The 17,806-nt window shown below is 39.1% G+C and overlaps 1 protein-coding gene across 3 annotated transcripts in view; it reads left to right on the top strand.

Moving 5' to 3' along the window:
• Positions 1 to 17,806, top strand: part of LOC138831477 (thyroid receptor-interacting protein 11) — an 81,634-nt gene that overhangs the window by 10,743 nt on the left and 53,085 nt on the right. For all 3 annotated transcript variants that reach the window (XM_070028523.1, XM_070028524.1, XM_070028525.1), the window contains exons 3-7: positions 4,734 to 4,844; positions 8,225 to 8,503; positions 13,113 to 13,172; positions 15,608 to 15,773; positions 16,030 to 16,389. In XM_070028523.1, coding sequence (XP_069884624.1) covers positions 4,734 to 4,844; positions 8,225 to 8,503; positions 13,113 to 13,172; positions 15,608 to 15,773; positions 16,030 to 16,389 — 976 coding nt within the window. The remainder of the gene's footprint in view (positions 1 to 4,733; positions 4,845 to 8,224; positions 8,504 to 13,112; positions 13,173 to 15,607; positions 15,774 to 16,029; positions 16,390 to 17,806) is intronic.

A 17,806-nucleotide genomic window follows, 5' to 3' on the forward strand; every position in this document is an offset into this window, starting at 1 on the left:
CTTGCATGTTTAAAAGTGATACTTTTGAGAACTTTGACAGCTTTATGGTTTTGTTGAACAGAAAATGGCTTCATCTTTGCTCCATTATTTCTAACATTTTTCTTGCATTCATAAATGCTTACTATAATTATCATTCTCCTGATTTTTTAAAAAATTTCTATGTCATCTTTCCTTCTGTTAAACTTCATATACATACCTACCTTCAGCATTTGTTCATGTGTGAACCATATCAAGCAAATGTTGGTGTACAAATACCATACATAGCACATATTCACTTAACAGAATGGGATTGCTTGAACCAAGTTGAAAATAGAAACATTTTCTTGTTGAATGACTAGGTGATTTGAAAACTATATTTAGTTTTTGTTCTTAGAAATACATTGTTAATTACCAGTTCTTAACTTTGAGAAAAATTAAGATTCTGCCATCTGAAGACTGGTCTTGAGATTTGCCTCTGTAGATGGTTTGACCATAACAATTAGATTGTATAGTGTTACTTTCTATTTATGTCACTTACTACTTTTTCAAAAAATGAAAACTTTTGATTTTCAGTTGTATTCAAACTTTATACAATTCTAACTGTATTAAGTATTGTGTAGAATATTTAACTATGTGCATTTGGGGAGACATCAATTCCATCTTTTTTTTTTTTTTTTGTGCCAGTACTGGAGCTTGAACTCTGCTTGGGCACCATTCTAGAGCTTATTTTGCTCAAGGCTAGAGCTTTACTCCTTTAGTTACAGCTCCACTTCGGCTTTTTTGGAGGTAGTTAATTGGAGGTAAGAATCTAACAATTTCCTGCCTGGCCTGAATTGCTATGCTTTTTAAAAGATGATGCAATATGTTGGGCAGAGCAGCAGAAAACTGGTTGTTTCACTATTGCAATATTCTTCTCAGTGATTCCTTGGATCTTCTGTTTTCTTTCTTTTATTTTTGGCAATACTAGTATTTGAACTATGGTCCTTGTACTTGTTAGGTATGCACTCTAACCACTGAGCCATGCCTTCAGTCCTATTTCCTGCTGGTAATTTTCTTTGAAATAGGTTCACTTCCTGCCATATGAGTTAGTTCTAAGCTTTTCTGCCAAGGCTTGCCTTGAACTATGAAATCTAAGCTAGGATTACACAGATGAACCAATGGTGCCTAGCTGTATTTTCTTACTGTTTTTTTGTTTGTTTGTTTTTTGTTTCTAGAGCTGAGGACCGAACTCAGGGCCTTGCGCTCGCCAGGCAGGTGCTCTTCCACTGAGCCTCTGTTTTTGGTTTTTGGTTTCTTTTGTTTAACATAGTTGGAAATACTTGTTGAATAATGATGAAATAATTATCAAATTATAAAACAGGAAGATGTTTCAAGAGACAGTAAAATAAATAATCCCATGATTATTAGATTTATAAATGTAATATATCCTATGGTAATTGCCAAGAGAGAATGAGTTTTATGCTATTCAAAAAGATAGGCAAACTTTGCTGTTGGAAGACCTCTAGGAAAAGATGTCATCCTAGCTACTCAGAAGGTTGTGATTGGAAGAACATGATTCAAGACCAGCCCAGGCAGAAAAATCTACAAGACTCAGTCTCCAATTAGTCAGAAAAATGCCAAGGTAGAGATGTGATTCAAATAGTAGAGCAGCAGCTGTGGGCCCAAAAGCTGAGTGAGAGAAGCTGAGAGTTCACAGCACTGAGTTCAAGCCCCAGAATTAACAAAGAAAAGATAAAAGTGGTAAATTTCCATTTTTGCAACTAATTAGGACTGATTATTAAAAAACAAAACAAAAAAAACACAACAAAAACTGAAGATGGCTTCTTAAACAGAATTGGTTATTTTAGGTTGTGATTGTGTCATGGATTCCTAAGATCAGTGTAACCAGACTTTAGAAAGGGGTTGCAACCAGAAATGTGGGCACCAGGAGTCTTTCTCCCCACTCTTCTTCCCCTACTCCCTCTTCTCATCTCCTTCTCCCTCTACCTTCTCTTTCTACTTCCCCCTCTCTCTCCCTTCTTCTTCTCCCTTGCTTTTCTTCCTTCCTTCTTCTATCTTCCTGGATTGAACCAAGGGCCTGGTGCAAGCTAGGTTCACATTCTACCATGCCCCTAGCCCTTTTCTTTGTATTTTGTTTTTTCAGGGTAGGGTCTTGCTAACTTTTCCCACACTGATCCTGACTTCTGTCTTCCTGCCTGTACTTCCCAAGTAGCTAGGATTATAGGAATATACCAATATCCCCAGCAGGAGTGTCTTTCTCATATTCTTCTCTGCTCTTCTTTATGTTAATTTATTTTTGCCTCCTTTCAAATCAGTGTCCTCTGTTCTATATTTCATACATTAGAAAATAGGGTCTGGTGTAGTGGTGTACCTGTAATCCAGCAGTCAGAAGGCTGAGGCAGAGGATGACTAGTTGGTGGCCAGCCTGGGATACAAAGCAAGTTCAAGGCCCCGTCTCAATAAAACAAAAGGAAGAAAAGGAAGAAAAAAAAGAAAGAAAATATGGCCACTGACAAGTCTCAGTATGTTATGAGTTTTATCACCTGAAAAGAATGTGTTATTTGTATATTTTCTCAGTTTTTTTTTTTTTTTTTTTGGTCCGGTCGTGGGCCTGAACTCTGGGCCTGGGCGCTGTCCCTCAGCTCTTCAGCTCAAGGCTAGCGCTCTACCACTTGAGCCACAGCGCCACTTCCGGCTTTTTTCTTTTTGCTTATGTGGTGCTGAGGAATCGAACCCAGGGCCTCAGGCATGCAAGGCAAGTGCTCTACCACTGAGCCACCTTCCCAGCCCTATTTTCTCAGTTTTATATAGCCAGGGATGAGAGCAGACATCCATGCAGATATTGAGCGCATTTAAAGTTTTTGTGTTTTACCAAGCCTTTTTAGACTTTTAGAAACTGTGTTTTGGTTTTTTTTTTGTTTTGTTTTTTGTTTTTTTACCAAGCAACAAAATATTAGGGTAATGGGAGGGTGAAGTTAAATCAGCCCTCAAGGCCCTCGCAACCAGGCTTTGAAGGAAAACCTTAAGTTGGGTGTTGCGTTTCAACAGTCCATTTCACCTAACAAAAATGAAGACAGTAGACAGCATGCTTGGTTATTCTACAGAACACTAAGCATAGTTGTCAATGAAAACTTCAACATAGTAGTACTTTTTTCTCATTAATAGACACTTGCATCATTGATAGAAATATGTATGAGACTCACAATAGTTGATTTCCAAGATCTTGCACTTCAGTGAGCTGCAGGGTGAGTGGCTGCCTCATGCATTTACACTGAAACCCAAGCTTGCAAGAACTCTGTAGCTGCTCTCATGTTCTGCTCTCACTGTCTGAAGATCCTATTCCTTCCTTTCTTTCTTCCTTCCTTCCTTCCTTCCTTCCTCCCTCCCTCCCTCCCTCCCTCCCTCCCTCCCTTCCTCCCTTCCTTCCTCCCTCCCTTCCTCCCTTCCTTCCTTCTTCCCTTCTTCCCACCCTCCTCTCTCCTTCCCTTTAGAAACTGTTTTTTTGTTTTTTGTTTTTTTTTGCTGGTTGTGGGGCCTGAACTCTGGGCCTGGGCACTGTCCCTCAGCTCTTCAGCTCAAGGCTAGTGCTCTACCACTTGAGCCACAGTGCCACTTCTGGCTTTTTCTGCTTATGTGGTGCTGAGGAATTCAACCCAAGGCCTCATGCATGCAAAGCAAGCACTCTACCACTGAGCCACCTTCCCAGCCCCAGAAACTGGTTTTTTTATATGTGTGTTGGAGGATCCTGGGATTTGAACTTAGGGACTGGGCACTTTCTCTGAGCTTTATGGCTCAAAGGTAATGCTTTACCACTTTCAGTTGGTTTTTTTTTTTTGTTTGTTTGTTTGTGGGGTTTTTTTTGTGTGGTTAATTGGAGATAAGAATCTCATGGGCTTTCCTGCCCAGGCTGGCTTTGAAGTGAGATCCTTAGATCTTAGCCTACTCAGTAGTTTAGGATTACAGGTGTGAGCCACTATGCCTAGCAAGAATCTGATTTTGACTTCAGTATACTGAAGTTAGGTGCAGGTTTTTGAGTTTTGTTTTTTTTTAATTATCAGCTCACAGGAATTCATTCACAGTTTGCTAGTAGAATGGATGATAATTAGTTGTATGACGGTTCTTATTACTCTTTCTTCAAGTCTTTGACAGATTTCTAGAGATAGAGTACTAAAGGAAAGTTTTTAATGTGCTTTATTATTTGCTTTTCTCTGGGGATTTTATATAATCCCACTGGATCTTAATTTTCATCTCTGTGAATGTCAGAAGCTCCTAGGATCTAAGACAAAAGTGACATTTCCAAAGTGAAATCCCCTTGCCTTCCCTGCAACAGGGCCTTTCTCCACCAGCAGCCTCCTTTCTCATTCATTGCTGTTAAAGGCCAGAATTCTGTCTGAGATCTTATACTTTACATCACTTTTTTTTTTCTGGTCATGAGGCTTGAACTCTGGGCCTGGGTGCTATCCCTAAGATTTTCAGCTTAAAGCAAGCACTCTACCACTTGGGCCACAGCGCCACTTCCGATTTTCTGATGGTTTATTGGAGATAAGAGTCTCATGGACATTCCTGCCTGGGCTGGCTTTGAACCTCGATCCTCATATTTCAGCTCTTGAGTAGCTAGGATTACAGGCGTGATTCCCTGGTGCCCGGCTACATCACTTTCTTATGTGAAGCAGTACATTCATGATGCTGTGCATATCACATTACTAATGTGTTTGGCTTGTAGTCTTCTTGTTGACAATATGTTTTTCTTCTAGAATGAAAGACTTAAAAAACTTTGTACTGATCTAGAAGAAAAGCATGAAGCATCAGAGCTTCAAATAAAGCAACAATCTACAAGTTACCGAAATCAGCTACAACAGAAAGAGGTAAAGTTACTTCATTCTTATATCACTGTGAGCTTTAGATCCATACTAATATTGAAAGAGTATTGAATTTGATAAAACTCGGGAAGATTTTCTGTTAATTTTATATTATATAAACCAATGTTTGTGGAGATAATTAAAAGTTTTTGTATGTTTTCAAAATTTAGATCAGCTAGTTTCTAGTTCTTTCAGTGTCATGAAAAATAAAAATATCATCTACATGAAAGGTTTTTGCAATCTGATGGGTATTGATAATTTCAGGTGATAAAATGAATTACTAGAATAAAATTAATACAAAGAAAATTACAAGTTCAAATTAAGCTTAGAGTCCCTTGTTTTCATTGTGACTGACTCAGCTCAGGTGTAATTACTGCTGAGTTGCTTGAAGTCTATTAGGCCTTATTCTTTCAGTTCCTGTACTTACTACCACTAATGATGAGTGCACATGGCATCAGTCCATGGGTCACACTCTCAGTAGCATTGATTCATAGAGATCGTGGTAAATAGCAACCTAGAGTTACTAGTCACACTTTGAGCAGCCTTGCATGGTGGCACATACCTATGATCCCATCTACTTGTGAGACAGAGGAAGGGGGATCATGAGTTCATGTACACACACACACACACACACACACACACACACACACACACACACACACACACACACACACACACACACACACACACACACACACACACACGCACGCACGCACGCACACACGCACACACACACGCACACACGCACACGCACACACATTTATGAACAAATAGGTACTTATATCCTCCAGAAGATTTTTTTTTTTTGGTTGGTTGTGGGGCCTGAACTCTGGGCCTGGGCACTGTCCCTCAACTCTTTAGCTCAAGTCTAGCGCTCTACCACTTGAGCCACAATGCTACTTCCAGTTTTGTCTGCTTATGTGGTGCTGAGGGCCTCATGCCTGCAAGGAAAGCACTCTACCACTGAACCACCTTCCCAGCCCCCTCCAGAAGATTTTGATAGAATATGCTGTAAAGAAGGCTATGATGTTTTTCATTTTCCAAAGCTTCATTACTTACCCCATTGTTGTAAACAAGCTATTTAAATTTTGGCTATTTTTTTTTTTTTGCCAGTGCTAGGGCTTGAACTCAGGCAGGGCCTGGGCACTGTCCCTAAGCTGCTTTTGCTAAAGGCTAGCACTCTACCACTTGAGCTACAGTGCCATTTCTGGCTTTTTCTGTTAATGTGGTACTGAGGAATCGAACCTAGGGCTTCATGCATGCTAGGCAAGCATCTAACCACTAAGCCACATTCCCTGCCCCGGTTTGGAACTTTAGTTTGTTATTAGAGCTTGAATTTGTATAGCTCTATAACTTAATATAAGTATCTACTCTATAATGACACCTTTTTTTTTTTTTTTTTTTGCCACTACTGGAGTTTTATCTGAGGTCCTAATTACTGCTTGAGCCACAGCTTCATGATGGCTTTTTCACAAAAAATTGAAGAGTCTCACAGACTTTCCTGCCCAGGCTGATTGAACTTCCATCCTCAGATCTCTGATGACATATTTGTATTATAACTACACCTAAAATATGGATTTCAGTACTTTTTACTAGTGTGAAAGCTAATATGTAACTATACAGATGTTATTTTCTGAACCTATTTGCTGTCCTCATTGTGATGTTCACATTCCCCAGAGATGAAATTTGTTTGTGAGAAAGTGAAAAATTTTTTTTTAAATTTCTTTCTTTTTTTGGGGGGGTCTGGTTGTGGGGCCTGAACTCTGGGCCTGGGCGCTGTCCTTCAGCCCTTCAGCTCAAGGCTAGTGCTCTACTACTTGAGCCACAGCGCCACTTCCAGCTTTTTTCTTTTTGCTTATGTGGTGCTGAGGAATTGAACCCAGGGCCTCATGAATGCAAGGCAAGCGCTCTACCACTGAGCCACCTTCCCAGCCCTGAATGTGAAAAATTTTTTATTGTGACATATACCATAAATATATTTGATGTTGGTTTATGTAATTCCATAATTTTGTACATGAAGAAATATTACTAGTTACTTTAATAACATCACATTTTCTTTACTTGAGAATAGTATTTCTTGTACTAGAGTACTTTATACAAAGCTTAATTTTTCTCTAGATTACCTATGTGCTTTGGATAATCTTCCATTCAGATTGGATGTAGTATTATGGTAGGTTCTGTATTTGTAACATCTTTTTTTTGGGGGGTGGGGGGTCCAGTCATGGGGCCTGAACTCTGGGCCTGGGCGCTGTCCCTCAGCTCTTCAGCTCAAGGCTAGCACTCTACCCCTTGAGCCACAGCGCCACTTCCGGCTTTTTTCTTTTTGCTTATGTGGTGCTGAGGAATTGAACCCAGGGTCTCAGGCATGCAAGGCAAGTGCTCTACCACTGAGCCCCTTCCCAGCCCCTGTATTTGTAACATCTTGTGGGCTATGATGTATAGTATTGCTAGCCCTCATTCAAAACAAAGTTACCTGTGATTTCCTTGTGCATTTTAAGCCTAAATCTAATCGTAGCCACTTACACAAACACTCCTAACAGGAGAATTCTCAGGAAACTTTTATTTATTTATTTATTTATTTGAGTCTGGTTGTGGGGCCTGTACTCTGGGCCTGGGTGCTGTCCCTCAGCTCTTCAGCTCAAGGCTAGCGCTCTACCACTTGAGCCACAGCGCCACTTCTGGCTTTTTTCTTTTTGCTTATGTGGTGCTGAGGAATCGAACCCAGGGCCTCAGGCATGCAAGGCAAATGCTCTACCACTAAGCCACCTTCCCAGCCCCTCAGGAAACTTTTGAACTTATAAACTGACATACTTTTCATTTTCTCATTATTTAAGGTTTGAAAGTCAACAAACAGCCCTAAGAACTTGCCCATACCTCTTACATAGAAGATAGTAAACCTATGTTTAGCATAGAAATTAATTGCTTTTAAACTTCAAGTAAGGATGAGTGCTTGAGCTCACACATATACTTATAGCTACTCAGGAAACTGAGATTTCAGGATTGTGGTTAAAGCCAGTCCAGGAGGAAAGTCTGTGAGCCACTTATCTCCAATTGATCCCAAAACTGTGGCTCAAAGTGGTAGGCTCTGGGACAATGCCCAGCTTCTGAGTCAAGCCCCAGGACCACACTATCACAACCACCACCACCAACAAAAGAAAACTTCAAGTGAAATTCTAATCTGTATACTATTCAAAACATTATATCTGCTTTAACTATAGTAATTGTGTTCATTTTTAATAAAAATCTTGTGATTAGAGTATTATAGAGGAGTCACTTCATAGAGTACCATTATTGGATAACCTTATACAAATCATTCTGCTTTTCAGTGTTATGAATTTGGTAAAAGGTCAATAAAGTACTTTATAATTTGAATTATAAATATGTAGGTAGAAATCAGCCACCTTAAAGCAAGACAGATTGCACTACAGGATCAGTTGCAGAAACTGCAGACGGCTGCTCAGTCAGTGCATTCAGGAGCTGGCAGTGTAACAGCAACCACCACGTCATCTTCATTTGGCTATGGGATCAGTCATCATACTTCTGCATTCCATGATGATGACATGGACTTCAATGACATAATTTCATCACAACAAGAAATAAACAGATTGTCAAATGAAGTTTCAAGACTTGAATCTGAAGTTGGCCATTGGAAGCATATTGCTAAGGTAGTAAATTTGAATGCCATTTTGGGAAGTATTAAGTGAGTATTAAGTGAACCTAGGATTCAAAAGATAAAAACTGAAGTTAGATTTTTTTTGCCTTGGAGTCTTTGAGGTGTCTGTTGGGAACACTAGGACTTGCAAGCTGACACTGCTGCCTGGGATATTTTAATCTCGTGTTTGTGGGTGGGAGGGTTGAACTTGTGTGTGTTTGTGTGTGGTGGTGGTGGGGTTTGAACTCAGGGCCTGGGCACTGTTCCTTAGCTTTTTTACTCAAGGCTGATGCTCTAACATTTGAGCCACAGCTCTACTTCCAACTTTTTGGTGATTAATTGAAGAGAGACTCATGGTTCCAAGCTGGCTTCAAAATGCAATTTTCTGATCTCAGCCTCTTGAGTAGCTAGAATTAGAGGCATGAGTAAGCTTTAGTGACATTAAAATGAAAATCTGACCATTGGTATTTGTTAAACTATTTTATGTTATTTAAATTATTGAGGCTCGGAAGGTGGATCTGTGGTAGAGTCTTGCCTCACATGCATGAGGCCCCGGGTTTGATTCCTCAGCACCACATAAACAGAAAAAGCCGGAAGTGGCACTGTGGCTCAAGTGGTAGAAAGTTCAGGCCCCCCATGACTTAAAAAAAAATGAAGAAGAAATTAAATTTTTGTTATTAAATTATTTGGGACTGGAGGCTTTCCTCCAGGGGACCTTAATTTTGTCTTCCATGTTAGATTATACATTATAGATTTTACATTTTACTAGGAGATGGTCAGCAGATCTGATATGTACATCTTTATTTGAATTTTAACTTCATCAATGCAGGAAAAACAAAATATATCAGAGATTCTTTTCCTTCCTTCCTTCCTTCCTTCCTTCCTTCCTTCCTTCCTTCCTTCCTTCCTTCCTTCCTTCCTTCCTCCTTCCCTCCTTCCCTCCCTCCCTCCCTTCTTTCTTTTCTTTCTTTCTTTTCTTTCCCTTCCTTCCTTCCTTCCTTCCTTCCTTCCTTCCTTCCTTCCTTCCTTCCTTCCTTTCTTTCTTTCTTTCTTTCTTTCTTTCTTTCTTTCTTTCTTTCTTTCTTTCTTCTTTCTTTCTTTCTTCTTTCTTTCTTTCTTTCTTTCTATTGTGGAACTTGAACTTGGGGCTTGGGCTCTATCTCTGAGTTCTTTTGCTCAAGGCTCATGCTCTACCAACTTTGAGCCACACCTCCACTTCCTATTTTTGAGTGGCTAATTAGAGATAAGAGTCTCACAGGGACTTTCTTGCCCAGGCTGGCTTTGAACCTCACTCTTCAGATCTCAGCCTCCTGAGTAGGATTATAGGCATGAAGGACCAGTGCCTGGCTTGAGATTATTTTCCATCTTTTTTTTTTTTGATAATTCATATAAAAGTATGTGTTTTTATTTTAGTAATAAAAATGGATACATAATCTCATAATCTTTGAAAACTATGAGGAAGTTATTAAGGTTTGAAATGGTTTTACAGTACTATATTGAGCAGTTTCTATATGTATCATGACATCCATCTTTTTTGTGAATATAATATAGTTATGAAAAAGAAATTTTTTATTAGCTTATATTACTTATACAAGGAGGGATTTCATTGTTACGTATATTTTCACATATTTACAATATATTCTTTTTTTTTTTTTGTCGGTCATGGGGCTTGAACTCTGGGCCTGGGCGCTGTCCCTCAGCTCTTCAAGGCGAGCGCTCTACCACTTGAGCTACAGCGCCACTTCTGGTTTTCTGGTGGTTTATTGGAGATAAGAGTCTCACGGTCTCTCCTGCCCGGGCTGGCTTTGAACCGTGATCCTCAGATCTCAGCCTCCTGAGTAGCTAGGATTACAGGCGTGAGCCACCGGCGCCCGGCTACAATATATTCTTATCAATTACTCTACTGCTCTACCACTCCAAAAAGAGAAATCTTTCTTAAAATATCTACTTGTTTCCCATGTTGGTAGACATTTCTAGTACTCAAAATACACCTATATGTAAGACAGTTTGTTCATTTTATCTCCAAAAAAGCAGTAATTCTTAAACTTTTTTTTTTTTTTTTAAACCAGGGCTGAGAACCGAACCCAGGGCCTTGGGTGCGCCAGGCGGGCGCCCTTCCGCTGGGCTAAACCCCCAGCCCCAATTCTTAAACTTTGTAAAAGCCAATCTAGAGAACTTGGTAGATTTCCTACCTTTAGATATTTTGATTTGCTTTTTTAGAAATTTGCTTTTTTGGAAATGACATTTAAACAAATTCTGGTAATCTAAGGAACACATTTTCAGAAACAATAAAGCGCCAGGTAAGGTGGCACCCATTTGTTCTCTAGCCTCTAGGAAGTTGAGGCAGGAGGAAGGGGAGCTGGAGGCCAGCCCAGGTTGCATAGTATTCCAGGATAGTCTGAGCTGCATGGTGAAACTGTGTCTCAAAAACAAACCCAAAAAGAAACATTGATAGGGTAAAGTGTCACAAGAAAGAAATAGGTTTTTGGTATGTTCACTTAAACCTATCTTGAAATCTTAGTACATGTCAGATCTGTAATGAAATATAAAGATGGAGAGGCATCTCTGGGCCTTGGTAGGCCTGTAATCCTAACTACTCAGGAAACTGAGATCTGAGGATCATAGTTCAAAGCCAGCCAAGGCAGAAAAATCAGTGAGATTCTTTTCTCCAGTTAAATCACCAAAAAAACTGGAAGTGGAGTTGTGCCTCAAGTTGTACCCTTGAGCCAAAAAGCTCAGGGACAGTACCCAGGCCTGAGTTCAAGCCCCAGGACCTGCTCAAAAACAAAACTAAACAACAACAACAAAAAATTGAAGAGCATAATTGGACTTGTCAGTGGGCTTAACAAGACGTAACAAAATTTAACATTTGTAATACTATATAAAATGCTAAAATGTTTCCATATACATTATCTCAGTATATTATTTATGTGAAATAGTTATTGCTTCTAGTTTTCAGGTAAGAAACTGAAGTTATTAAAAATAATATATTCATTGTCACAGTGATTGTTACGATTCAGATACACTTTTTTTTTGTAGTGCTAAGGATTGAACTCAGGGCCTCACACATACTGTGCAAGTGTTCAACTATTGAGTATCCTCCCTAGCCTCCTCCCCTCCTTTTTGAGATGGTAGTCTCATTTTGTTTATGAGGCGGGGACTTGAACTTGCAATTCTGCTTCAGCCGCCAGAGTAGGAGAGATTACAGGTTTGTGTTATTGTGTCTGGCTTAGATATACATCTTCTGACTCCAAATCCCATGATCTTTCTATTATGCCATGTTTGTTTTTTTCAGTCATGGAGCAGCTCAAGTGCTAAGATTACAGGCCACCTAACTGTTTCCTGTTTTTGTCTGTCTCCTCCCCCGCTCCCCATCTCTCTCTCTCTCTCTCTCTCTCTCTCTCTCTCTCTCTCTCTCTCTCTGTCTCTCTCTCTCTCTCTCTCTCTCTCTGTCTCTCTCTCTCCCTCTCCCTCTCCCTCTCTCTCTCTCCTTCCCTCCCTCCCTCCCTCCCTCCCTTCCTTCCCTCCCTCCCTCCCTTCCCTCCTTCCCTTCCCTTCTCCCTTTCTCCCTTTCTTCCTTTCTCCCTTTCTCCCTAGAGAGGGACTTCACTGCTGGGAATTAAACCCATGACTTTTTGTGTACTGTGTACTTGTTCAACCACTAAGGTATAGCCTCAGCTCCATGTATATTTAAAAGTAGGCAGGAGAGAGGCTTTTGAATGCTTTTACCATAGATTAATGATACATGTTTCGATAATGGATAATGCTAATTGCCTTTATTATATCATGTGTCCATGCGTTGAAACACCACATTATACTCCATAGATATTTATAAGGTATCAGTTTTAAAATACTTTAGGAAGTGGTGCTGTGGCTCAAGTGGTAGAGCGCTGTCCTTGAGCTGAAGAGTGCAGGGTTAGCGCCCAAGCCCAGAGTTCAAGCCCCACAACCAACAAAAACAAAAAACAAAAAAAAAAACTTTAAAGATAAGTAAGTATTATGCAACTTTGAGAAGAGAAAGAACACAAAAGATTATTTTATATTGAAGTGGAAATCTGGGTAAAATCATTTTGAAAAGAATTTTACTTTCTCTTTGTTAACATTAGTATTAAGAAACTTTGGATTGTAAAAATTTCCTTTTAAAAACCATTCCATTCTCCTCACATTTACATTTTCTTTAGCAGAATAAAATATTTCATTTTTTTCTGTTTTTGTTTTGAAAGCTATCATCCCCAGTTGGTTAAAAAAGTTGTAAATATAATATCATTTTACTACTTTGAAGAGTGCTTATTGGAAAGTATCTTTTTTTGTTGTTGTTGGTCCTGGGGCTTGACCTCTGGGCTTGGGCTCACTCAGCTCTTCAGTTCAAGATAATCACTCCACTGCTTGAGCCACAGCGCCACTTCGGTTTTCTAGTGGTTTATTGGAGAAAAGTGTCTCATGGACTTTCCTGCCCCGGCAGGCTTTGAACCCGGATCCTCAGATCTCAGCCTCCTGAGTAGCTAGGATTATAGGCGTGAGCTACCAGCACCTGGCTGGAAAGTATCTTTTAATGAAGTTTGCGACTTTTTGTTTTACAGGAAAATTAATTATTTTCTAATTTTCTTTTCTAACCTTCTAAGGCTCAAGGAACACATAGTTCTGATCAAAGTGAAATCTGCAGACTGCAAAATATTATTAAGGTAAGTCACATTGTTGATTGCCACTGGCTATTCTGCTCTAAAATCTGTGTAGTAAAGATAAAGCTAAATTACTCCAAAGAGCTAGTTACAATAGTGACTGTTTAGATTAAAATATTCAAGTATTTATATCACCTCTATTCTATAGATAATTAAGTTATATAAAATAGCTTTTTCTAAAATGATTTGGTTGTGAACATTTATTTTTAGTAATATATATTTTACAAGTCTGTATTGTACTATATCTCATAAAATGTCTTTATTAAAACAATTCTGTTACTGAAGTTTCAGGGTTTTATTTTTTTATTTATTTTTAAATTTTATTTATTTATTTATTTATTTTTGGGTCTGGTTGTGGAGCCTGAACTCTGGGCCTGGGCGCTGTCCCTCAGCTCTTCAGCTCAAGGCTAGCGCTCTATCACTTGAGCCACAGCGCCACTTCTAGCTTTTTTCTTTTTGCTTATGTGGTGCTGAGGAATCGAACCCAGGGCCTCATGCATGCAAGGCAAGCGCTCTACCACTGAGCCACCTTCCCAGCCCCGTTTCAGGGCTTTAGAATATTAACAAAGAATATTAAAAAGAATATTAATAAAATAAGGTTCCAGTATTATTCATTGTAAATAATTATTTTATGCTTGGGCAGAAAAGTCCATTAGACTCCTTCTTCAATCAATAAGCAAAAACCCAGGCTGGAGGTGTAGCTCAAGTAGTAGAGTATTAGCCATGAACAAGAAGGACAAGCAAGAACATGAAGTGCTGGGTTCAAGCCCTGGCACTGGCACAAAGTGAATGAATGAATGAATGAATGAATGAATGAATGTCTTAGATACATATACTCATCATGGCAATGAATTATTTGAAATTATTATAGTTTGGAGTTTACTGATATAATGCTAGTGTGAATCCTGATTGGACTCTTTACCAGATATACTTTAGGCAAGTACTTTGGACAAGTTACTTTACATTTTCCAGCTTTTATTATATAATCAGTAAATTAGATACCATCATGAAAACTACTTTATAGATTTGTGCTAAGATTTAAGTAAAGTTTTTAGCAGAAGGCTGGCACACATAAAGCATATAAGGTTAAAGAATAGTTTTCATTAATCTTCTCAGGAAATGAAAGCTAATTTGTAATTTGGATTCTTGGTATTATAATTAATAACTGTTTCTGGCTAAGTAAAGCAAAACAAGATTTACTAGAATTACTAAGGGTAGACTGTGTAGAGGACTGATGGAAGGGTTGAGTGTCTTGTGTAAGGAAGAATAGGATTGGGAGCACCTCAGGAATCTAGTAGGACAGGGTGGACAGACTCTTGAGAATTCTTCCTATCAAGATCTAGATTCTTGGAGAAACTACTCATCACAACTTGGGTAGCAAGGCATCCCACTTAACAGTTTCGAAGTCCCATGAAAACTGGCAGAAGGAAAGGCTGAGCAAGAGAGTGGCATATCAGTGATAGAACATCAGGTATAGACTAGCAAGAGATGGATTCCAGCATTGGTAGAGTATGTTGTTAAGGAAGGAGATCATGGTCACAGGTAATAAGGAAGAGATTTTTTTTTTTGGGGGGGGGGGGCAGTGTGCAGGTCCTGGAGCTTGAACTCAGGGCTTGAGCATTGTCCCTGAGCATACTTGCTCAAGATTAATTCTCTACCACTTGAGCCACAGCTCCACATCTGTTTTTTTGTTTTGTTTTGTTTTGTTTTTGGTGGTTAATTGGAGATATGAGTCTCATAGGCTTTCCTGTCTGGGCTGGCTTCAAACCACAATCCTTAGATCTCAGCCTCCTGAGTAGCTCAAATTACAAGCGTGAGCCACCAGTGCCCAGCTAGGAAAATGTATTTTTTTCATCTTTTGTTTCATTGTTTTCTTGTGATGTTCCCTTATTAAAAGTAGAAATTGATGTTTTATGTATGTATGTTGGTCATGGGGCTTGAACTCTGGGCCTAGGTGATGTTCCTGAGCTTTTCTGCTCAAGGTTTGGGCTCTACCACCTTGAGCCACTCCACCACTTTCAGTTTTCTGGTGGTTAATTGCAAATAAGGGCTGGCTTTGAACTGTGATCCTTAGATTTTTGAAGTATGATCCTCAGATTCCAGACTCCTGAGTAGCTAGGATTATAGGCATGAGCTACCAGGGCCTGGCAGAAAATTTGTTTTTAATGCCTAAGAAAACCAGGCATGGAGTCTCTCAGAACTGTCCTAATTTGGAAACTGTGATTGATGCTGATGGAAAAACTTTCAATCAGTCCTGTGTCTATATCAGTTGTGTTTAAACTCTCCATTCACTCTGAGTATTCACAGCTTTTTCTCAACAGTAGTCTCCTTAGAACCATATACCCATGGATATCAAGGGTCTATTCTATAGAGTTCTGGGAAATAGTAGGCTAGCTTATACACAATGAATGTGGTTAACTTTGTTCTTACATTTTAAGGAACTTAAACAGAGTCTAAGTCAGGAAATTGATGACCATCAACATGAAATGTCAGTACTGCAGAATGCTCATCAACAGAAACTGACAGAGATAAGTCGTCGGCATCGAGGAGAGTTAAGTGATTATGAAGAACGAATTGAAGAACTTGAAAATCTATTACACCAAGGTGATTATTTTTTATTAATTTCACATGTTAGATGGCATAAAAATGAAATTAAACAACAAGCTTAGCGGTCTTCACACCAGGACACTGCTATAAACTTGGACTGAGTTCTTAAGACCAGATGACTGGTTCTGCTCTTTGTCAGAAATTTGTCATACTTAGGCTCTTATTAAAGAGATTAGCATTGTATTAAATCTCTTCTTAAGCTATTTATTTGGAACTTGACATCTGACATCCTGGATTTTCGTTTGTGCTCCAGGTGGCTCTGGAGTTACTTCAGCTGATCACTCCAAAGTCTACAAAATGCAAAAATCTATTCAAGTTCTACAAACTGAAAAAGTAGAATCTACAAAAAAAATCGAAGAGCTTGAGGATAAAATAAAAGACATAACTAAAAAATTAACTTCTGCAGAAAATGACAGAGATATCTTGAAGCAAGAACAAGAACAGCTAAATGTGGAAAAGAGACAAATAATTGAACAGTGTGAAAGCTTGAAGCTGGAATGTAGTAGACTGCAGACTTCTGCTATGAGGCAGAGTGACACTGTGATGGAGGCGAGCATCCTTCCACTGAGTTCCTCAGTGGAAGAAGTGCGCAGACTACAACAAGCACTGTCTGGTATAAAATGTTTGGAACTTATTTCCAATTGGTGTTTCATTGCATACTAATTGTTTTCAGAGATAAACTCTTAAATAATTGAATACTTTGTGACAATTAAGTATTTATGGAAATGATTGTAATTTGAGTAGAATTGTTTGGCTTAGATTTAGCACCATAATTAATAGACCATAAATGATTTTTTTAGTGAAATGGCTTAAATGGCTTAATCTCTCAGCCTCCTTTCCTTATTGTTTAAGTACTCACATGGAAGTCAGTGATTTAGGAAGCAATCTACATTCCTGTGAAATGTTCATGTAATTCGTAGGAAGTATGGGTGTATTCCTTTCATTGTACATAGAATCAGATTCTTTATGTAATTCATGAGGGCTGTGACCCTTCAGTTAGGGAATGCAACCTTCTATCTGCTGACAACCATTGTTAGCTTTTGAAATGATTTTCTGTCTTGAAGCAAAAAGGTCTGAGTGGCAGGAGCCATAACATTTCTATCATTTTCCATGTTCAAGATGACAGTTACTATTCAAGTATTCTGTAGTGGTTAAAAAAATAAAGTTAAAAATAAACCAAACATAAAACCCAAACAAGTATTAAGTAAAACAGAAAAAATCAATACTCATTTATGCCAGGCAAACAATCTGGGCTTGTTAGCTGTAAAGTTGCATTTTATTTTACACATTGTGCTCTTTTCACAGTATAAACTCTTGCTGTAAGTACATTCATTCTCTGCTGTGAAAGTTTGCAACCCTGTGTGCTTGTGAATTGCCACTTTATGTTCCTTAACCCCACTCTGTGGCCCAGTTGTTTAGAATAAGTTCCTGATATGAATGATCAATTAAACTAAAGTTAAACTCAAAAGTCATCAGCTTCCCTTCCCTCTTCCTTTCCTAACCTTGTTGATAGGCAACATTTACTAGTCTTTCAAAGCCAGGGATCACTTCTTCACCAAGCACATCCTATGCTATAGTTCTAAGGTTCTCTCTGGTTGCATGATATTTCAGGATTGTATCCCAGAGGAGCACCAGGGTTTCTCACATGTGCAGCACCTTAGGAGCGGCCATAGGAATGGGTTCTAGACTTCTTTCTCATTTGCTTTCTTTTTTTTTTTTAATTTAATTTTATTTTATTTGTGAACATACTGTACAGAGGAGTTACAATTACATGGGCAGGATAATGCGTACATTTCTTACCAAGCATTGCAGCCTCCTCCTTTGTTTACCCTTCACATCCCTTCCCAGCCTCCCCCCTCCCCCCCATCCCAATCCTTCTCCTTCCCCCCTCTTCCCCCCCCCCCACCGCTCATTTGCTTTCAATTGGAGTAGTTTGCCCTTTGTAAAGTAATTCATTATATCAAGTGATCCAGTGAGTTTATTGGTTTAAAAATAGACCTGTTGCGGGGCGCTGGTGGCTCACGCCTGTA

The sequence above is a fragment of the Dipodomys merriami genome, unplaced genomic scaffold (assembly GCF_024711535.1).
Source record: "Dipodomys merriami isolate MVZ:Mamm:240054 unplaced genomic scaffold, mDipMer1.0.p SCAF_198, whole genome shotgun sequence".
NCBI classification, from domain to species: Eukaryota; Metazoa; Chordata; class Mammalia; order Rodentia; family Heteromyidae; genus Dipodomys; species Dipodomys merriami.